This window comes from Anoplophora glabripennis, unplaced genomic scaffold, assembly GCF_000390285.2.
Source record: "Anoplophora glabripennis isolate ALB-LARVAE unplaced genomic scaffold, Agla_2.0 scaffold191, whole genome shotgun sequence".
Taxonomy (NCBI): Eukaryota; Metazoa; Arthropoda; class Insecta; order Coleoptera; family Cerambycidae; genus Anoplophora; species Anoplophora glabripennis.
Genome location: NW_019416357.1, coordinates 125775 through 150572, shown reverse-complemented (window position 1 = coordinate 150572; position 24798 = coordinate 125775). Strand labels below are relative to the sequence as shown.

General features: G+C 32.7%; 1 protein-coding gene across 3 annotated transcripts in view; it reads right to left on the bottom strand.

Moving 5' to 3' along the window:
• The window catches only part of LOC108905813 (laminin subunit gamma-1-like), a 113241-nt gene that overhangs the window by 4776 nt on the left and 83667 nt on the right, over nt 1–24798 (bottom strand). For all 3 annotated transcript variants that reach the window (XM_018708840.2, XM_018708838.2, XM_018708839.1), the window contains 3 exons: nt 23120–23422; nt 19611–19902; nt 52–1301 (listed from right to left, as the gene is read on the bottom strand). In XM_018708840.2, coding sequence (XP_018564356.1) covers nt 52–1301; nt 19611–19902; nt 23120–23422 — 1845 coding nt within the window. The remainder of the gene's footprint in view (nt 1–51; nt 1302–19610; nt 19903–23119; nt 23423–24798) is intronic.

Here is a 24798-nt window from a genome sequence, read left to right as displayed (position 1 = left end):
GGACTATTTATCAAATCTCGTATTTTTTTAATATATCACTTCTACACTAACCTGACATCAATTTATAATTGCTTTCGGCTCTTTCTAAAATTTCATTCCAAAGGTTAATTGCTCCATTAGCTTGACTATCAGCAAAAACTAAATCGTTTCGTAAATTGATCACTTCTTCATTTTGCTCGTGAGCTTTTTGTAAGAGTTCCCTTCCTTTATAGTTTTGTTCTTCAATACTTTTTCTTATTTCATTGCTATTGTGGAATAGTTCAGATGACTTATTTTTCAGTCTATGTGCTTCTTCTTTGAGATCTTTCGATTTTTGTTTTAATTTGGATACGTTTATTTCTGGGATAATCAGATTATTAACTTCATCTAACAGAGTTAGGGCATTGTTTTTAACTATAGCAGCCTTGTCGCTAACGTCTTTGGTCCACTCTTTCGATTCATTTAGTTTTAATTCGGTGTTCATAACGTCCTGTTTGATATGCCGAATAGCTTCTCTGACTTGGGTTAGTTGGGAATTTGCATTTTTTACTTTATTGTAAGCGTCTATTGAATTATTTTTCGCTTCTTTAGCTTTAAAAATTATTTCGTCTGCTTGAGCGTCTAACGAATCGGCTAAATTTCTAGCTTCGTGCGCTATATCAGTCATTTTTACAGATTGCTGGCCAACAATTTTTGATCTTTCTAAAGCGTCTTGAAGAGCTTTTTTGCCCTGATATTCGAACAGATTATTTATATCGTTCAATTTATCTGCAGCTTCTTCTAGTACTTGTTCTGCATTAAAAACATTTTTATCTACCACATGATTTTGGTCGCTTATTAAAAATATATTTTCGTCTACTTCAGACAAGGTGCGTGACATTTCCTGTTCTCTGTCGCGTATATTTTGCACTTGTTGAACTAAATTGTTTTCACCAGTAATATTTTTTACATTTTTGTGCAAATCATTAATGTCTTGTTCCACTTCTTTTAATTTTTCAGGAAACTTTTCATCTGTAATAACAGTTGGTTGATGTTCAATCTTATCCAGTATATCGTAAAGTCTGCTCAACTTATCGTTATGAGAGCGGACTTCATTTTGAACTAAATTATAGCACTGCGGGCAATCTACACAACCTTTCTTTCTGTCGTGTTTATTTTCTTTACATCTGTTGCATTTTAGACCCTCAACATTTTCAAGGCAAGGACACTGGCCAGTAGGATCACACTGTAAATCTTTCGATCCTATGCTATCACATTCACATTCTTTGCATCCTTCTGTAGAGAATCCATATTTCCTGGCTTCACAATGATCGCATCTTATACTAAAAATTAATACAAATTAAAAATCAGATCGATTTGTTAACATGTTGACTTATTGACAAAAAAGTTATTACAAAATAACGTATTTTTGGAGAATAAATAAAATATGGACAAAATTAACGCAAAAATTTCCAACAAACTATACCTCGCGGTTGAAATTATAGAGAGTGACTCAGACATAATATAAAAACTCTATTACCATAACGCGTATAAAATATAAAATGATTTTTATAACGGTTCAATATTGTTTGTCTTTTATGTAAATGATGTGCACATCGATAGGATCTATAATCGTCTATAGACTGAGTTACACTGAACGTCGATCTATCTTCTATTGCACTTATTAATGTTTTTTTAGTGAGTGTAAACGGACGTGCGTAGTACCTTGATTTAGCCATCGTTAGAAACGCCATATAGCCCGGGAGCCAGCGACCGTTTTGAGTTAGTCATTTGGTAAAATTGGTAAAAGCCGAACATTTTATCTTCTATCTCTGTCTATTGCACTTATTAATGTTTTTTTTTTTAGTGAGTGTAAACGGACGTGCGTAGTACTTGATTTAGCCGTCGTTAGAAACGCCATATAGCCCGGGAGCCAGCGACCGTTTTGAGTTAGTCATTTAGTAAAATTGGTAAAAGCCGAACATTTTTCCTACGCTTCATTTAGTATTACCAGTAAGTTACACTAGGAAAATTAGCGAACATAAAAGAGAAACTCGAAAAAATTCCTATTCGCGATATTATTGTGAAATTGTCTAAAGGAACATAATAAAAAACATCTCTCATCTTGTGAGTCAAAAAAATTTATTAGCTAACTTTTATATTTAAATAAATAATTGAGGAAAACAGTTTTTTCACTTTGCATGGAAAACCATCAATTTTAGCGAAAAGTGACTCTCAAACAGCTTGTAGGGAATAAAATTATCTACAAAATGAGACTTGTTAAAATAAAATCGGTTAATAAACAAAAAAGTTATTGCAAACAAACAATTTTTGTGCCCATTTTTTAATTTGTTTATAACTATCGCATTTATTGTTAAAATTTTATAAAACCTATGACAAGTTGAGGGTTTTGTCATACTTTAAAAGTGTGCCAAAAGTGGGTGCTGTAGGTGCAATAGTTTTCGCACAATTCAATTTGTTTATAACGGAGGCTCCAAAAGTTATTAACTTTAAGCCTCTGTACAGGCATTAATTTTCAACCAAACATGATTCTGAAAGCGTCATTGTAAACTTAAAGACGTAATTAAGCGACCTATTAAAAAATATCACCGTTCCTTTGACATTAACATTCTCAAATTGTGCATTAAAAAACCGTGCGTTTTTCGCTTATAAACAATTTGAATAAAATTGTTGCTATTTATCACCGAAAATAGATGCAATTAGTTTTCTTAAGACTACAAAAAATATATTCAAAGTTATATTATTATTTTTTATTAAAGATAGCATATACAATGTATATAAATAATTTATTACTAAACTTAACACTATATTTACAAAAACTTAAACTGTAGTAAAAATAAACACTAACACTATTAATGTTCTTTCAAGGCAACGTTGTTGCAAATAACACAAGTTCTTGTTAATTTGACTTGCACCAAAGACAATCGACATGACGAACAGTAGTTTTTGATCTCTCATCATATGATTCTGTAGTGTGGATATCATAATGTCTATGTTCGGGATAATCCAAACCCGAGAAGTTAATTAATACAAAGTAGCATTCCATGCATGACTTGTATATCCATCTCGGGTCTGAGGTTATCACAACCATGGACATTATGAAATAGAACATTATATGGGGATGAACCCTATTGTCGGGACTGATATCCACTAAATCTTCGTTAGATACCATAGTGGACCGAGCTCTAATAAATTTTGGCCCATCATTTATTTCTTCAACCACACCATTATCATTAAAATAATCATTCTGCATATCCCCTACCTATATATATAAAAAAATGACAAGAAATCTGTGATTTTACAAATTTTGAAGATTCTTAATTCGTCGCCACCAACGTCTTCGCCCTCGTCACCAGCACCTGCTTCCTCACCCACCTCGTCGACACCACCGGGGTGACCTTCGTTCTCGTCACCAGCACCGGCTTCCTCACCCACCTCGTCGACACCAGAATCTTCACCATCGTCATCAACCATATCACCATTGTATGGTTCATCTACTTATTCACCCATCTTGCCGATGCCAGCAACCTCACGACCCACCTCGTTTTCATCCATCCAGATATCCTATAGGTATAATACATTTCAGATTTTTTTTTGTTTCAACAAAACATTTTAAGAAAATTTTTCTCCAATTCATTGACAGCAAGATATTCCAAAAGGGCGTAGTCAGGTCTTCCCAATAGACAATAGAGGCATTTTTTTGGCATTTTTTAGAGGCATCAAAACAGTGGACTCGTCGTGCACATTCACTTCATCATGCACGACAATTACAGGGTCCTCGCGCATAACAGTGTCAATTTCGTTTTGCACATCGTTAGAAACACCTTTATCGTTTTTTGTTTCATATTTCACTTTCTTCGATGACGATGAATTTCTTTGTCAATTTTCGTTTCCTTGGTGACTTTTCTAGTTGAAAGTCATTATCCGAGAATGGAGATAGCGCTTTGGGAACCTCATGATGTTCCACCACCGCGCTGGTATATGCCTGATTGAGAATAGAACCCCCAGAGTTTGAAGTTATCGTTGCATTAGATACGAGTGCTACAACGGTACTTGGAACTGCTTGAGTTGGACGATAATTTGATGTATAATAATTTTGAATATTTCGGCGATCCTCAGGCAACATCGATTTGCCTGAAGTTGATTTACGTGACGTTGCCACTTTTTTTGGTGTAGTTGAGCTCCTACCCATTTTATTTTCCAAATCTTCAAAAACACTTTCACAAAGACTAACACAAAGACTGCCATAAAGATTAACACAGACTAACACAAAGACTTATACGAACACTAGCAGCTGATGATCCAAAAGAAGATGTAGAACTGAACTCCTCTCACGATGCACGCCCTTTTTATTGATATTTAAGCCCCACCTACTACCCACATCCCTTTCAATGACCCACTTAAAGGTAAAAGATAATGAAGCTTACCAGCAATTAGGCCATGCTTGGCCTTTTTGCCTGCTAACTTACACTACCCTCCACCTTAACAATCACAAACATCCATGGTACGACAGGAAAATTCGAAAGAATTTTCCTGTCGACCCACTTACTACCCCTTTCATTGCCCCACTCAGTCATATACCAATTAAATGTTATGGGTAATTTAAAAGTATTTAATGAAAAAGTATTACATTCCCTCATTTGATTCAAATATATTTTTTAATTAATTACATAGGTATTCCCAACTGTATACATTATTTATTTATATATAAAACAACCAACACACAGAAACCCTACTAATGAGTTGTTTCAGAACAATTTGGAAAGTCCATTAAAAAAAAATTAAAGAATTACAATACATACACAATTTTTAATGTTTCCAATATTAAAACTGTGTATAAACAATAAAAACTAAATTTAAACACATCAAAAAAAGAAATAGATAAAATCAACATAAAAATAATTTCACGATTTAAACAAACTATATTTTATCTAATTTAATTAATATTTTGTTTACGAGTAGTATTGCTATTAAGCAAGACTGGCATTGGCATGATCATATAGTATACACGATTATAATTCTTTTTGAATTCATAACAGGTTTTAAAACAGCCTTATTACAATTAAATGCATTTGGTAATATTAGAAATATGTATTGTTTCTTTGGATTCTATCGGGTACTGAAATTATTCTATTTTTATTGAAATTACTTTCTTTAGTGTAAAATATATACATCTACATTTTCTTTTATTCTTGCAGATATAATATATGGAAAATTTAAATCGTCTGACATTCCCTTATTTAATGATAGTACAGATCCAAAAAATGGAAAATGTTTTCATTTATTTTTTATGTCAAGTGTAGAAAATGAGTATGCTATATATTAACCACTTGTTAATATGATTGTTATTTACGAATTTTTAAAACGATTTAACTACTCTTATCAAGATTAAATATCTCGACAATTTTACAAAAAAAAATTCATTTCCAAATAGTGAAATAAAATATTTTTTTCTTTCGGCTTATTTTTCTAACAAATATTATAATGTACAAAAAATATTATAATATACAAGAAAAAATATATAACTTCATTTACTGAGTTCCTAGAAGGATGTCAGGATTACCACTTAGGTAATAGGTATGATTATGTTATTTACGGATTGTTAAAGGGATTTAACTATGCATATCAAGATTAAATGTCGACAATTTTACAAAAAAAAAATCATTTTCACATAAGGAAAATAAAACAAGTAGGTATTACTAAAATTATTTTTCTTTATTGAAAAATATGCATCGGTATATTTTTCTGATAAATATAATGTACAAAAAATATTATAATATACAAAAAAATTATATGACATTACATTCCTTCATTTATCGAGTTCCTAGAAGAATGTCAGAACCACTTAGGTAATGGGTATGATTATGTTGTTTACGGATTGTTAAAGGACTTAACTATCTCTATCAAGATTAAATGTCTCGATTGATAATTTTACAAAAAAAAAATCATTTTCACATTGAAAATAAAACGAGTATTACTAAAATTTAATTTTCTTTATTGAAAAAATAGATGCATGTGCTTATTTTTCTAACAAATATTATAAAATACAAAAACATTCCATCATTTATTTAATTCCTAGAAGGATTCAGGCTCCGTAAATATTTTAGTTTCCTCAGTTACTTCTATCTCTATAAATATTTTGGTTGTAAAATGAAATTTTATCTAATTTGTTTACTGTTGACATTATGATGAACCCTATCATAAACCAAAGTACCTAGATGGGATTGTAAGGATTAAATGTCTCGACAATTTTACAAAAAAAAACATTTTCACAGTGAAAATAAAACAAGTATTATTAAAAATTATTTTTTCTTTATTGAAAAAATACATACATGGGCTTATTTTTCTAACAAATATTATAATATACAAAAAATATATGATATAATACATTCCTTCATTTATTTAGTTCCTAGAAGGATTCAGCCTCCGTAATTATTTTAGTTTCCTCAGATAATCCTATTTCTAGGAATATTTTGGTTGTAAAATTAAATGGTATATAATTTGTTTACTATTGACATTATGTTGAACTCTATCATAAACCATTAGTAGATGGGATTGTAAGGATTAAGAATTCTTAAAAATATACAGCCACCCCTTTCCCTCCGAACTCAGGTAAAGAGGATACATCTTGTTGATCAGTTCTACCATATCCGTTGACAAACTTTCACATTATTTTTGGCTGTTGGTATAGTATAGTTTTAGTAAAATTGGTGGTTTTCCCTGCAAAGTGAAAAAACTGTTTTCCTCACTTATTTGTTTAAATAGAAAAGTTAGCTAATAAAAATGTTTGACTCACGAGATGAGAGATGTCTTGTATTATGTTCCTTTAGACAATTTTACAATAATCTAGCGGATAGGACTTTTTTCGAGTAAAAATCTTATTTGATTGGCCTATTTAATTAATTTCACACGTGTTCGAGAATTAGTCAAAAAACCAAAATACTACCTCTTATAGATTTTCCAGTTAGACAGTTAATTCTTCAAGTCCCTGTATTAAAATTTGTAAATTATTTTCTCTATTTATTTATCTGCCGCTTGAGTTAAGGTCGATACAAACCAATTGAAATTTTTTTCGTGATCGGTTTGGTGGTACTGAATCTCGTCATGACCCCACGGTAAAGTTAAATCTGAATTTGGAATTATAAAACGCTTATCATCATAATTAGACAAGGCGAAATCGGCGGCTTCGTATGAAAAAGTTAGTGGATTCGATTTTTTTGCATAATCACCTCCGTGAGATGTCCCTGAATGAGGATCAAAATGTTACCGGCCGGTAACCTGGTCACAATTTTTTTAAACTAATTTTTTTAAACAAATTGCAAAAATAACTTGTTTTGCTCCGGAAAAAGTTTTATTAGGTATTTCTGGGTATTCTAAACAAAATAGTTCCTATGCACTATGCTCCTAAAATCAACGGTTTCTCAGTTATAAACAATTTAATGTACGAAAAAATGCAAAAACGGCCATTTTCAANATTTTATATATGATTAATAAACATATTTAAAAATATCACATCATATTACGTACATCCTAAGTTATAATTATATATAAAATTTGCTTACCTTAACGTTCAATAACGGGCTTAACACTTAAATTATTCTCAACATGAAAATTTACGACGTGCGCACTAGTTCTTATATCGTACCCTACGGTGCTGCCATCTTAGCGGTTTGAGTTCAAACTCTGGGAAGATAAAGAAGGGATCTGTAATTAACTTGTGACTGAGATTTATAGGCCAGTGTTTTCTAATTTCGGAATTATAGTAATTGCGACAATTTACCCCTGCGACAACAAGCCCCGGTGTCCCCTATATTTGGAAAAATTCAATATACCTACTCTAAATACCAGACGTTGAATATCGAAAATTTCGGTTACAAACTAGATGAAAATGATGCGTATTACCCATATTTATGTTACCTGATGGATTGATGTAAATGTTTGAAAACATGTAAAGCTAAAGCATGTAGTTGTAGAAAAAATAATGTTACTTGTGTTACTTTATGTGGTTGTAATGCAGACGAATGTGAAAATTTTATCCTTAAATAAATATATTTATAAGTTTAAGACATTTTACTCTTTATTTTTTATTTACTTTAAAATATATGTCGAGATATATGAAAAAGTGAGGCGCTGACGGGGTCGGCGCACAGTGGAGTGCCCGAGCGGCGCGGCTCGCAAGTCAAAATGTATATTGTTAATAGGTAAAATAATACGCATTGCAATGTAATTACACCAAATAACTCCTCGGTATTTTGTCAAGGGATGTTTAAAGATTACTTTTAAACTTTAGTAACATCAAAAACTTGATTTTTTGTTATTGTTTTTGAGTCTTGAAAATGGCCGTTTTTGCATTTTTTCGTACATTAAATTGTTTATAACTCAGAAACCGTTGATTTTAGGAGCATAGTGCATAGGAACTATTTTGTTTAGAATACCCCGAAATACCTAATAAAACTTTTTCCGGAGCAAAACAAGTTATTTTTGCAATTTGTTTAAAAAAAATTAGTTTAAAAAAATTGTGACCAGGTTACCGGCCGGTAACATTTTGATCCTCATTCAGGGACATCTCACGGAGGTGATTATGCAAAAAAATCGAATCCACTAATTTTTTCATACGAAGCCGCCGATTTCGCCTTGTCTAAATGTGAAAGGGCCACTTTGTTTTTTAATTCGTGTATATATCGCTTCGGAAAGAATTCATCTTTCTAAAAATTAAACCACCCCGCTTTACGATTTTCCTGTAATCCTCAACTGTTAAATTGTTTTTTATGACGGACCTCTTTACTCTTTTTTATTTCGCTGTTAATCGACTTTATATAATAAGCTTTCGCGCCCGTTCCGTAAAACTCAAACTATTATCGGATCAGATGGAAATTTAAAATAGAAGGAGATATAATTAGATGTATCGAAATAATTTATATTTAATTTAATAAAATTATAAGAATTATCGGTGTAAATTTTAATAATTAGCGAATCGGTATCGGTATACAATAACGAAGCGTTATGACCGAACTGACTTTTTATTGTGTCATAAAAAAAATTGTGTAATACAGTCTTAGATAATTCTAATTCACAGAATCCTAGAACCAGAGGCTTGTTGTAGTGGACTTTTAATTTACCCATATGTATGGCAACAAAATCCTCTGAAAACACCGTACAAGTTTTAAAATTCGGCCGAGTGATTAGAGTGTTCGCCCCGAGAGATTTTTTAATATTTTCCCAATGAGTTACTAATTTAATGTCTTTCCTGGAATCGATATTTTCGAGGATCTTACCGTAAACCGCATTATTCGTTAATTTAAAAAAGTTTTTTTCAAAATTTGTGCTCGCATTTCTCATTTGTGTATTAAGATCGATATAAACTTTCAACCAAAAACTTTGATTAAACTTAATTATGCGATGTATTTTTGTAACTTTCAAACCATTTCTTATAGCTTGTTTCAAATTTCTAAATTGTAAATTGTAATTAGTTTTATTATTCAAATTAGGAATTAATTCTGAAATTTTGGATTTAGAATTTGGTGGAATAATACTCTCCGCAAGAAATGGCAAATCGGCGTGTGCGTTCTGCAACTCTTTTGGATACTCTACATCTACCTTCAATGCATAACCACAAGGACTTTCATCAGGAATATCCATAACATTAAATTTTGAAATTTCTGCATTAGTTAACCACGAAAATCTGTTTGTTGGTAAACACTGTGACAAACTGTGTCCATAAGGATTTGTCGCATCTAAGTATGTAATAACCGATATCCTCTGGATTATAATTTGGAAGAAAAATATTGTTCGCAATATGTTTTTTTCCCTGAACAGTGACTGATACCACTGCGAATTCCTTTTTTAAAGAAGTGTATGTATCATTGTAATATCAGTCAAAAGCTCCAGTTCTATTTTTGTTGATCTCAACATTGCGTCAAAAGATAATTCTAGAGCAGTTAGGTACTGAGTTGTGTCAAGCTTATACTTGCTCAAAGAAATTTTTCAAAAGTTTTCAAACACATTACATAATATAAGCACGTCTGATTTTAGATAAATATCAGAATATTCACCCAAATTCTAGCAATTAAAAACATTCCACATTTTCCGCGCTCTTTCATAATCCAAGTCAGTTATGTGTATTTCATTTAATTTATCATAAAATTCATCTTTCGTAGGTAAAGTATTGTTTTTTGGTTTATTTAAGTTTGTTAAGAAATTGTATGGAAAGACACTTTTTTGTCTAATTAAGTTGAATTGCTCGTGATCGGGGAAACATTTTTTGGTTTCTTCAAATTGATAATCAATCAAATTAGCGGCTAAATTTTCTAATTCTAATTTACCATCAGTTCCAATGTAATCATGCATATAAAGGTGTTTCGTGAATGAAATATATGTTTCTTTGCTTTGAGCAATGCATCTACTTTTTTATTTGAACACAGTTCGCGCACGAATAAATGTGCATCGTAATTCGACATGTGTAATATAATTGGTATAAAATTAGGTAATTTATAACTTAGATTACAAATAGAATGACTGGTGTTTTTTTTCCAGTAATGTGATCGTGGTCTCTAACTTTGATTTGACGTACTTCAAATGGTTTTTCGCATATACCTACTACAAATAGTTGCATTATCGAAATTGTGTTCCTCTTCTTTAGATAAAGGAATCATTGGAACTATATTTTTTAAATAATTATTATAAATTTGGGTTAAATCCGATTCCTAACGTTTTATGAATACTTTTGCCACACCACTCCCTCTGTATAACACTAATTTCGACAGCGAATCATCAAATAAACACTGTATGAAATATGCGAATGAAAATGGTTCATGGCTGAAAATTTTACACGTGTAAGATTTGTCGGGATTGAGTTCGCATATATCCAGAGGTTTCAAAATGGATTCAAAGTCAGCATACACTACAAATGGTACTTTCATTTGCTTTTCAAAATTTTCAAACTTCAAAATGTTTTCAGTTACACTTTTTCCAAATTTATCGACATGTAGCTCTAAACTAGGTATAGTAGTATAAACATGATTGCAATCTCTACTTACCTGATATCTTAATTTTGTTGATGAGTAACGCAAAGGTTCGACTATTTCATATATTTATTTTATTATTTTTAAATGTACTGTCCAAACCGTACACGTTAACTGATCTTACATCATTCATTGTTTAAAATTTTGTAATGTCTTTTAATTTAACTGGAAAGTCCATACCTACTAAATTTAAAACAGTTGAAATGTGTGGATACGAAGACACCTTATGAACTGGTCTTCTCGCTGGGTATAAATCTGAAGTTATTGCCCATGCGAAACAACATTCATCTTGATTTTTTATGTTTATCCCTGTTTTTTGTTTTCCACAAATTTTGGTAATTTCATGTATGAGGATCCACAAAGAGGACTATTCTTATTCACATTAACTTCAACATATAGTATTTTCTAGATAGCCCAACCTGTAACAATAAAATTGATTTAGTAAATTAATTCTCATTTTTCGTTTTTAGTTGATGCTCACCAGAATCTTTCTCCTCAAATTCCGATGTCTGAGATACCATCATATCTATGAATTTTTGGAGAATATCTTCTAAGACCACAGACTCGTCAAGAATCCTACTGCAACTAATAAATGATTTTATATCGGATGTATCGCGTGTTTGTAATATATACTTTGCAAACCTTTCCATATTCACTTTTATGGATTTGTGAACACCAATTACATCCACCAACAAATTTATTATCTTCTTCTTCACTCCATTAAAAAACATATTTAAAGTCTGTGTGTTTAATTTCACTTTGCATTCTATAACTTACAATTCTACATTTGAATGCACTATTAATAACTTGAACACCATCAGATCTTGGAATGCAAGACATTGTTCTATGTTCCAATGTCCTTCGATGTGCCTGTATTTGATTTGCAGCTATCGCTTTATTACAGCAATTAATAAAGTGAGTAGTTGACGATTGGGGATCTGTACTTAATTTGATACTTTTCGCCTCAGGTTCACAAACATTTATGCGCTTACAAGATTCTCTCTCATGACGACGTAAATTGTCACTACGAGTAAAAGTTTTATCACAACCACTGCACAAGTACATTTTTTATAACTATGTATCACTCTCAACCAACTTCACATAAAATGAGCTTAAAATATCTGCGTCCTCTATTTTAAGAAGCTGGAGCAAGCGTTGTGTGGAGCATGCGCTGTTGACTCGAATATTATACTTTAGCGTCACCTTAACCTACAAATACTCATTACACGGTATGAGGCATCAGAATTTCCACTTCATCCTCCTACAACTGCTGGAACGTCATTCAAATCCCATTTGGTCAGTTAATGACACCAATTGACACAATCGTCAAACTCATTAGCACTCATTTGGGATGCAACCGAAACGTTAAAGAAACTTAATTAAAACTAATTAAGTTCCAATAAACGTTAATTAATGTTATTAACGTAAATTCATATCAATTAAAGTTAATTAAATAAAATTAATTACATCATACCCACTAATGAATGTTAATTAAAGTTAATTAAATAAGATTAGTTAAGTGACGCCCACTAATGAATGCTAATTAAAATTAATTAAGACTCATTAAGGTAGAAAGTGGTGGGGGGAGACTCACTACCGGTATATATACCCTACTTATGAAATAGATTAAATTTTTTCATACATAACGTTTATTGTAAATAAATATTCGAAAAGAATGGTATATTTTTATATAATTACTAGTAAAACTTAAAAAATGAAAAAATAATACATCTCATACCGCAAAAGCTGAAATTTGCCAATACAATAGTTGACCTAATAAGTTAAATAAAAAAAATGCTCAGCTTTATATTTAGTGAGGGAAACGTGCTTAACTGATAAAGTCAAAGATATAACGCGCTCGCGCGCATAATGTGCTGCACCTTCGACTCGTTAGTTGAGGACTTACACACCGCAAGAAATTCAGCGGACAATTTTTTTCGTGTAACTGTTTTAAGTTATTTATTACTTTTCAGCTTTTGCTCTTTTGGTCATCAAAAAAGGTAGCTGGTTCCCTGGCATAAGCGTACGCGAGAAGTACTAATTCATTAATAAATTTATAAATAAAAAAAATACAATGCGAAGCGGAATAATAAAATAATAAATAGAAAAGGTCGAAGAATTCGTATACTCCGTTTAACACCACTGTGATTTAAACCCAATTGAGTTGGCTTGGACACAAATAAAAAATGAAGCTGCACGAAAAAATACCTATAAAATAAAGTGAAATTATTATAGGCTATTAATAATGTCACTGCTGAAACATGGCATAAGAAGTGTATTGAACATGCACAGAAAGAGGAACAACGTATCTAGGATCTTGATACAATAGTGGAAGTTTTCATAGAACCACTCATTATTCATTTAGGAGAAGATGATTCCATGATAGTGATAGCAACAATGACAATTAAAAACAATGATATGTGAAAATTTTCCTATATAGTGACAGTAAAGTAAAAGTATGATAGTGAAGTGAATATGTGGCAGTGAAGTGAAAGGTTGACATTGAAAGGAAAATGTGATAGTGAGATAATTATTATAAAATATGTAAGTACTTAAAAATACAGAGTGTCTCACCACGAACTCCATCTATGGATATCTGGGAAATGCTCAAAGGATTTGTTTGAAATTCTGGTACTTCCGATTATACCGGAAGTCGATACCTACTTTCTTATTATAAATGTAACCCCATGTTGATGGTTACTTACCTGTCATGGCTAACGTAAAGTGTGTGAAACAAATGGAAACGCCATTTTAGGAAAAGGCAAATATTTATTCGAAAATAAAATGAAAACGAGTGGGATTAGGTATATGGAAACTTTAACAAAGTTACACTCGATTTCAGTACAGAATACGAATACGTTAAAAAAATTGGGGGTTTCCATTTCAAAATTTCGAGTTTTCCACATTTTCTGCACTTCATATTCGATAATTTTTTTTGACCACCTTGTATAAAAACTGGAAAATTTTTATGTCAAATGGTCGGTTAATTAGGTCTTCCTCTGCAAAATGTGCAATTCGCTCAAAAAATAAACCTACATTTCTGGGAAAACTAAATTCTGCTGGCAGTCTGTATCTGTCAATTTTTGCCTAAAAATCAAAATATCTCGAAAACAGTCAATCCAAATTATGGAATGTGCTATATGTTTTCAACTTAAAAATAAATTCTCTTCCAAAAAATGCAATAATATACAGGGGGTTTAATTTAAAATAAGAAAGTTGATATCGATTTCCGGTATAACTGGAAGTACGATGACCTTGAAAATATTTTAGCTTGGTATGGTATGTGAGACACCCTGTATTAATAGTCAACGTTACAATATCTTACGGCGGCGTAAACCGGGAGGTGGTGGTTTAATAGAATATACTTAAAATTTAACAACAAATTGTCACTAAAATATATAAGTTTTCTTGATAAAACCTCTAAAAATAATAGATGTTATGGTTTATTATATTTTTTTATATATTTTCTATATCTTATTACCTTCTAAACAGATACGTCTATGGATTTTCACCCCTCGCACGCTTCATCCACCTTACTAATCCAAGAGGTAGCGATGAGTCACTCTATAATTTCGACCGCAAAGTACAGGGGTTAATTGATATTGGATTTTTGTAAATATATTTTAAACTAGTTGAAATATCAGTACAAAATTTGGTAAACGTCTTTAACACTGATGTCTCACATTTAAAAATAAAAATAAGTTGCGTGGAACCAATTCTTTCATTACTTCTTTGATAAGAAAACATAGAATTTTCTTTGCAAATATAATGTGTTTCTAAACATTAGTGGTAAGTGAATAGATTTGTAATAGATAGATGCATTAATTAGTTTGTATTCATCGGTATATGTATAATACATGTTCAATATTAAGTATAATAATACATACAATAAATATTGTGTTTTCTTTACAATTTTTCCCCTCTGATCTTCCTATGTGATTATTTACAATAAGTTACAGGTCTTATACAGGGTGTCTCATAATTAGCTGTCAACCCTGAACAGGCCGATTCTATGAGCAAAACTAAGTAAAAAAGTTCATATGAACATGGGTCCGGAAATGCTTCCTAAGTGCACAGGGACCCATTGAAGAGGGAGGAATGGAAATCATTTTTTTGCAATATCTCTCAATCGCGTTGTGATAAATGAATGAAATTTGGTATACACAGCTAAATTTTGATGAGCAATTTGATGGACTAATCCATTTATTTCCACAAGGTCCATTGGGGTGGGTACGGGGGGGCCCTTGGTACTTTGCGTGTGTAACTTTTTCATCTTTGACTTTTTAACAAATTGGACAGCAAATTCCGTTTTCCCGAACTGTTTTACGTTAAAAAGGTACTCTTGTTTCAAATCGTTATCTTTAACGGTTTCTGAGAAAATCGCTCTTGAATTAATCCCACTTTGGTCAATTTCATAGTAATTTAAACAAAATTATCAAGGTATTCTTATGTCAAAGTATTGTCAACCCGATTGCCAATTTAATAGTTCTAAGCGAAAAAAATGGAAGAGTTTACGGGACAAGAGTTAGTTGATATGATATTTATTTATGGCTTTTGCGATGGTAATGCTGCAGCGGCAGAACGCGAGTACGGGAGAAGGTTTCCAAACCGAAGGCTGCCATCAAGGAGGACATTCCCTACGGTATTCCGCAACTTAGCTGCAACCGCCACTTTTCGAAAGGCACCGGGTCAAGGACGTCCCAGGATTAATAGGGAAGCGGAGGTCCTTGACGCTATTGAACAAGATCCTACGACTAGCATACGGAACATTTCAAGGCAAATAAATGTTCCTCGGCCAACGGTACTACATATCTTAAAGATTTCCTTAACAGAATTGATTAGATGTGCTACTAACATTTCAGGTTGGAAGAATATTAAAGCGACAAGGTCTACATGCCTATCACTATCGACGTGTACATGGCTTGATACCAGAAGATTTTGCGCCACGTATGCAATTTTGTCGCTGGATTTTGTCGCTGGACAACGAGCAAGCTTCCAAAATTTTGTGGTGTGACGAAGCTACTTTTACCCGAAATGGAAAATTAAATTTTCATAATTCTCATTATTGGGAAGAAGAGAACCCACATGTTGTTCGGAGAACAAACTTCCAGCAACGGTTTTCCATAAATTTATGGGCGGGAATAATTCACGACACTCTGATTGGACCTATTGAAATTCCACAACGTCTCAATTCAAATCTTTATTTAAACTTACTTCAAGAAAATCTTCCCCAAATTCTCGATGATCTGCCTCTAAATTTACGACGTAACATGTTTTTTCAACACGATGGAGCCCCGGCACATAGTGGTCGCAATGTTCTAAATTTCCTAAACGAAAATTTCGCTGGACGGTGGATAGGGAGGCACGGACCGGTAGCTTGGCCGCCGCGTTCTCCCGACCTAACCCCGCTGGACTTCTTTTTCTGGGGATATCTAAATCAAAAAGTTTACGCCACCGAAGTCGATACCCGTGAGGAATTGCTGCAGCGTATCAATGATGCAGCCAATGAAATTCGTCAAAACCGTTTTAGCATCTTAATAGCTTCGAGAAGTGTTACACGTAGGGCAAGACTTTGTATCAGAGAAGGTGGAGGGTTTTTTGAACAGTTTTTAAAATAGCTTGTTGTCTGTTATCAAAATTAAGTTTCCATCTTATGATCCCTTCGAAAAGTGACGGTTGCAGCTAAATTGCGGAATACAGTGAGGAATGTCCTCCTTGATGTCAGCCTTCTGTTTGGAAACCTTCTGCCGTACTCGCGTTCTGCCGCGCAGCATTACCATCGCAAAAGCCATAAACAAATCATCATATCATAATTGTTCTACATCAATAATGTGTATTACTGATTACGTATTAAATTATTATTATTATTTTTTGTTTAAATTACTATGAAATTGACCAAAGTGGGATTAATTCAAGAGCGATTTTCTCAGAAACCGTTAAAGATAACGATTTGAAACAAGAGTACCTTTTTAACGTAAAACAGTTCGGGAAAACGGAATTTGCTGTCCAATTTGTTAAAAAGTCAAAGATGAAAAAGTTACACACGCAAAGTACCAAGGGCCCCCCCGTACCCACCCCAATGGACCTTGTGGAAATAAATGGATTAGTCCATCAAATTGCTCATCAAAATTTAGCTGTGTATACCAAATTTCATTCATTTATCACAACGCGATTGAGAGATATTGCAAAAAAATGGTTTCCATTCCTCCCTCTTCAATGGGTCCCTGTGCCCTTAGGAAGCATTTCCGGACCCATGTTCATATGAACTTTTTTTACTTAGTTTTGATCATAGAATCGGCCTGTTCAGAGTTGGCAGCTAATTATGAGACACCCTGTATAGTCATCTCTAATATTCGAGACATATTTATTTATATCTGAAGGTGGACATCATAGCTTTCTTTGGTGTACCTACTATTTTTGGTAATAACTGTTACATCATAATATAGGTATTTTTCAATTTTACTTTTGTGTAACCATGTTCTTTATTAAAATTTTTGAAAGCAAAGTTTTTTTAATTACCATCACTTTCATACACCAAACTCCAAGAAACAAAAAAAATCGATATTTTATTTATCGAGATAGTCGTGAAAATGTAAGTTTTACGCAATTTATTTATTCTTTTGTCAATTAATGAATAGCCAATGTTATGCTAAATTTGGTAGTGATATTTAAAATGGTTTAGAATATATTTCTAAAAAACTATTATCAGCAGGTGATTCTTAAGGTGTTGCAGTTCGTGAGGAGATGGGATTGATCTTAAGTTCATCAGAATTTTTTGTGTTAATTTTCATCAAGTATGTAGAAGTTTGGGTGTTCAACTAAGGGACACCCATGTGAAGTATACAAAATTATTATTTCTCTCGATATTGATTTTTTTTTTCAATAATAATACAGCAATATGGAAGTCATCCAGAATTTAGAGTTATTTAAACAATTTCAAATATAAGATCTGGCTTACTGGGATTCTTCACGATATACAGGGTGGGCCATTAGTGTGAAAAAGTAAAATAACTCCCTTGTTACTCATAATACAGAAAAGAAGTTTATATAAACGTTATACAGAATCAAGAAACCTAAACTACAAAATTAATATGATACATACTGGATGAGTAAAAACGGGACACGTCAAATATTACATTTTTTAAATGGAGCGCCATGTATATTTTTAAACATATGGATTTCCGAGAAAATTCTATATATGGCAATAAAAACAGTTTATCATTTTAGTGCGAGGTTGCCAAGTTGTGTAGAAAATTCTTCGAATTTTGGAAAGAACATGACCTCGAAAAAGTTGTATTAACTTTCAGCTACTAACACTTGGAACAAAATAATTAGACAGAGTTATAGGCAAATGTTAGGCAAAGGCTCCTATATTGGCTAATATCGATACAGGGCATTTTTTATAATACGATCATTTTTAGAAAGTTTAAACTTGATTTTCTATAATTTTTCAAATCCAACACCTTGTGTTTTATTATTCTATTTTTGTCACAGATGGGTCCACTTCAACTTTTATTAAGCATGTTCTATATCTAAAATTGTTAGTTTTTAAGATATAGTAACATTTCTGAAAAACTTAATTTTTATTATTATATAGAATACCACAAATAAATATTAACTAGTAAAATTAACTCAAAATGGAATGATAAATTATCAACTGCCAAGTTGACACAATGTGACGGTTTTTTTCCAAAGCCATTGCGTGCGACCGAAAATAATAAAAATTCGGTCTTTCCAGAAATGTTGCTATATTGCTAAAAACTAACAACTTTTGGTGTAGAACATACTTAATAAAAGTTGAAGTGGACTAATATGTGAATAAAATAGAACAATAAATTACAGGGTGTTCCATTTTAAAAATTTTAGAAAATCAAGTTTGAACTTTCTAAAATGATCGTATTATAAAGTGTCCTGTATATAATATCGATATTAGCTAATATAGGAGTCTTTGTCTAACATTTGCCTATAACTCCAAGTGTTAGTAGTTGAAAGTTAATACAACTTCTTCGAGGTCATGTTTTTTCCAAAATTCGAAGAATTTTCTACACAACTTGGCAACCCCGCACTAAAATGTTAAACTGTTTATATTGTCGTATATATAATTTTTTCAGATTTTCATATGTTTAAAAATATACAGGGTGTTCCATTTAAAAAATGTAATATTTGGCGTGTCCCGTTTTTACTCATCGCCCTGTATGTTTCAAATTAATTTAGTCATTTAGGTTTTTTGATTCTGTACAACTATTATATAAACTTTTTTCTGTACTACGAATAACAAGGGCGTTATTGTACTTTCTCACATTAATGGCCCACCCTGTAGGTATATCTGAAAAAATGTATACTTTTCCAGTTGTAAACTGGAAACAAATGAAAATGATCGAGTACTCTATTACTTTTATAAACTATGCCAATAGATAGGTAAAGTTTTTATGACATGTACGCTTTACTTGCGGACCTTATACCTAGACGGGGATTATAATATATTTTGATATTTTCAATTTTCTCCTCGTGGATTTTATGTTAACGGCGCCCATGTAGGCAATTATTTATGTATTTAAAAATTGATTAACAGGTTACACCTTAAACATTATTTGTCTCAATTTTTCTTACCCTGTTACTCCAGGTTTGCAGTAACACTGCCCAGAATAAATATCACAGGTTTGATTGAAGGAACCAATGGGATCACAGTTACAAATTTGACAGCCGTCTCCACTATGGAGGTTATAATATCCTATTTCGCATCTTTCGCAATTTCGACCGGTTACGTGAGCTTTGCAGAGGCATATTCCAGTTGTCTGGTCACACACGGGAGCTCCCAAAATGTCTTCTTCGGTACCGGGTGGATAACAGTGGCACTGTTTGCAATCGCCCTTGGGTAAAACTAATGCATTTCCATAAAAGCCTAAAAGTGAAGAGATACATTTTTAATTCTTATATTATATCAAAATACAAGGAGCTCTAAAATTAATAGTGAAGGTATGAATTTGGGGCTTCAAAATATTAAGATGTAACCAAACTCAACCAGCATAATTGGTAGTCCCGTCGAATTAAAGTTTCAATGTAAAAAAAATATTAGTAGGCATTTTTGCACTTTATGATGATGAAGGTTAAGTGGAATGATAGTAAAAAAAAACTAATTTGAAAGAAGTGACGCTATGTTGGCAAATTGACCAACATGTGTGCCAAAGGCTGATTCGATTGACCGTCAAATTGTCGCTTCAGATATTTGTTGATTAATTTCGTTAATTTTTCTGTAGTTTAACGTTAATTTTAGAAGTTAATATCGCTCTAATTATTGATCCAAAGAAATATATCGAAATTAAGTTGCTCTTTACAACTAACAAAGAATTTGCAATATTTTACATACCTTAAATAACTAATTTTGAGATAGGTCAACTAGATTTTCAAGGGGAAGAAAAAGAAAGTGAAAAAACGTAAATTTGCTACTTATTTGCAATTTGCCAACTTTTTTTCAGGGTTTATGATCTAATTCGACTGGACTATAATTGTTGAAATGTAGGTACTCCTATTGCGGGCATTTTAAGGAGCCCACAATAATGTCAACTATAAGTATTTTAGAGAGAGGGAGAGTAATATTCAAAATTTAAATAATCACCGTGTAACTATAGTCAAAACATTGAAAGATAAATATGTATGGACATATGGCATTACTTTATTTGGACGCATATCTCTTTAGTAGATTTTTACAAAAATACCTTCGGTACAAATATTTATTTAACTCATTGCATAGAACAAAATTTGTAAATATAATTGGAATCAATTACATGTCAGTATTACACAATATAATTAAAAGCAACGAAAAGTGTCTAGATGCAAATTGAATGCATATTGAACTGACCCTTACATTATGTCCATCTCGCTTACTCTCTCTCTATAAACAGCTGGACTGGCCCAAGACTGGTCCCGATTCACCAAGCTTCCGGGGTTTAAATATTATGCTGAGTGCATTAAAAATTAATTAAACAACCGGTAGAAGAATCGGGAACTATGACTGGCCCAGTCCTTGGCCAGTCCTGGGCCAGTCCGGGGGGGCCAGTTCAGAGCCACTTTGAGAGCCAGTCGATGGCCAAGAGCCAGGTTACCATTTTGTCCTCCACAAGAAAAGTAACCCCTCAGAGATATGGAGTATGTGTTTTATATAATAAAAATGTAAAAATGAATTGATTTGTCTATCTGTTTTACTCTCTTAACAGCCAAGCGAGTAGCCCGAGAAAATAATATAATTTTTAATAGTTGTTTTTGGTATTCTCAACAGGAAAGGTGACAATAGTAGTAGCTAGGAATGTTGTAATAGATAATATTGCTAGTTGGGAACTTGTTTTAGTAAAAAAGGTGATGTATATTATAAAGAGAATCAGCCTGTATCCACAATTTTTGTTTTTATCCTTCAACAACAACAACAAGAAACTGATCTGGAAAGCGGTTGGCAGTGATTGGAAAAAATCACTGGAATTCGTAATCTCATTACACCATAACCCACACTGTAATAAAAAGTATGGTAAAATTCCTCGAACAACCTGTTGCTATGGAACGTTCAATGTAGAATTCATGTGACATTTATGTAATACTAAATAAAACCTTTAAAATATATGGCAACAGGTTACCTTGGAAAGTTTAAGGAATTTTACCATACTTTTTATTAAAGTACATACCTTCATCACTCCGCAATATCTTATTTGAACAATTTTGATCGCAAAAACTCATGATTACTGATTCTAAAGTCAAAGGAAGTACTATTACGTTTTTTCAGTATAGATTCAAAGAGAAAATACCCCGAGTGACTTTGTGACAGAAGTCTGTATGCCCCATATCATGTGTTCGAATTAAAGGATTATGGAGTTACAATAGGACTACAGACTAAATCCCGCAGAGTTTTGTAGTTATACACCCTCGCTCACCCAGTGTTATGGGTTATGGAAGCCTACTTATTCGTATACCTAGTTTCGAACCCCTGATATATGAGGTCCATGTTTCCACAGAGTTTCACGGTTCTACACTCTCGCTCATCCAGGTTTATGAGGTTACAGAGTTGCGGGGTTATGAAACTACGAAATTATGAGGTTATGGTGCAATGAGGTCAATCACAGGTCAACACTTTATCTAGGTATGTGCACGGGAATCGAAGATGGTATTCTAGGGTTTTTGGGGTTGCTGATTACGTCGGTTAGGCTCCACCACGTCAAGTTCAAGGTCATTTGAACGTCGAACGGTCAAAAAATCCGAATCCGGTGTTTATTTTTACTTTGCATGCATCCTCGAGGTCATTCAAGGTCATCTCAAGGCAGGTATTCTAGTTCTGTGGCACAATTGTGCATTTCGCAGATTGAGATTGTTACCATGTTATGCATTAATGAGATTTATACCAGAAAAGATTCTTTGGAAAATGACTGTAGAATCCCGTAAAAAAACCTCAAATGACCTTGAGATGATCTTGAATGACTTCGAGGATGCATGCAAAGTAAAAATAAACACCGGTTTCGGATTCAGCGACCTCAAATACATGTCCATGAATTTTTTCAGACTTTTGGAAGGTTTTTTGACCGTTTGACCTTCAAATGACCTTGAACTTGACAACCCTAGGATACCATCTTCGATTCCCGTGCACAAGCCAAGATAAAATGTTGACCTGTGAATTCGAATGTTTTTCCAACATTGACAATTTAAGTCAGTTTGAAATCTCGAAAACCGCTTTCTATAAGACTGTCTTGTTAGGATCAAAATGTGGACTGCTCCTGAAATTCTTACTTTAGATTCAAATTCATCGGATCAAAGTTATAGGCAACACTGGTTTGGTACACGGCTCAACTCGCTTTTTTTGTTGTGTTTGTAACGATTTTAAAAATTGGTAAGCAAAGGTAAGTCTCCACGTGTGCTACGTTTGATGTTTTAATCGTCTCTGTTTTCTTTATTTCATATTAATATTAGTAGTATTTGGTAATTACAATTTTCAATCATTTTTAAATAAGACAGGTATACTAGTTGATACAAAATAACACTTTTGGACAAAACAAGTTTGGTTAAATCGTAATATTTTCTCGTTCCAAATTTGTAGTCGTTATATTTGAGACATCGTATATATTTTTTACATCGTTACTTACCTGACAAGCAAACATCACATTTTGGGCCACCAGTGTTATGAATGCATCTAAGACAGTCGCCAGTGACTAGATCACAATTACCTATTGCATTTGGGTCGATGTTCATGTTGCACTCACACAGTTCGCAGGCTCGAGGAGGTCCAAACTGACCAGTTGGATCCCCGAAATATCCATCAGAGCACGAGTCGCAACGGTGGCCAGTATAGCCTGTAGGGCACTCGGTGCACATCACAATGTCTTCATCAATCTGGATGCAAGCACCCCCGTTTGGACAGCCACATGGTAAACAGTCTTCCGGGGTTCCTAAAATTTTTTTGTAGACAATAATACTAATATTTATTTATACATGGATGTAACAACGGCGTTATGGCTAACTTTTAGCACTTATTCGTTTTCCCAAAATGACTTTTAAGAGCTTTGTGATTCCAAAATTAGACGTGAAATACTTTTATATCAATTAGTCAAGAACGGTTGAAGGTGTAGATTTCAAACTTGGTTTAGTGAAATGTCAGCTACAAAAAAAGTTATATCTTGTTTTACAGATTTTAATAGGCTATTCTAATAAAATAGTTTTGTATCACTTGAGTTTTTTTCATATAATTCACTATTCACGATGAATAGTCTGAACTATGATAATATTAGGAACATTATTGACAGCGGAGTTTGGCTCAAAACTAATAAATTTTTTTGAGTTATACAAATTTACGTTTGTTTCAATAAAATATATAGATTAAATTTCTCCGTAATTACGTAATACCTCTAATTAAGAAACTAAAGCAAAATAATTAGCTTAATATGGTAAATGTCTAATTAAAAGTAAAAATCATCTTCATTCATATATAAATATGATAACTAATATCGAAGATATAAAGCTTATTCGAATAAATTAAACTATATTTTTCCAAAAAAATCGTATAAAACCTTCTTTAATACCAAAAATTTAGGCATGCAAAAGAAATCTACCACACAGATAAGATTTCTATCTGTCGATATTACGGGAAGCAACTACTCTATGGCCTGTATACTCCAATCATTCTGTCCAAAAATAAAGCGAAGAAAAAAAAGTGAACCGGGAAAGCCAAATTTTTTATATGTTGTGGGGGGTGCTTAGAAAAGCTTAACTTGAGATTTGAGACCAAGATTTCCTATGTGCATTTTGCGTCATATTGGAAAAAGGGGTGAATATTTGTTTTTACTATAACTCGGTTCCCCGTCGAGATACATTGTTGTTTTATTGTTTTTTGTTCCTCTTTCGACGACCTACAATTTAGGTCTTATAAACTTTGTACCTATAATTGTTAGTTGTTGAGATATCGAACAAAATTGATAAAAATTCAAAGATCCGATCTGATTTTTCGGGATTTTCTCTTGTAGGGGGTGTTTGTATGAACAATTTGGTGTCTTTTTTCGGAGTTTTCTCTTTTTCCTTAATACTTTTGTTATTTCTCTAGGGTAATAATTGTGGGTTCTATCGTGTCGCGAAGTCCACAAGTCCGTGCGAAGTTTTATTTTATAGCTCGCGCGGTTTTATAGGTACGTTGTAATGGATTCGAAATAAAGAACTAACACAGTGAGATTATTTTCACACGTATGAAATTTATTATACAAGAATGTTTTCGTATTCAAGAAGTATCTACGTCTTCCTTCGCTTCGACGGCCCTGGTTCACAGTCCCTCTGT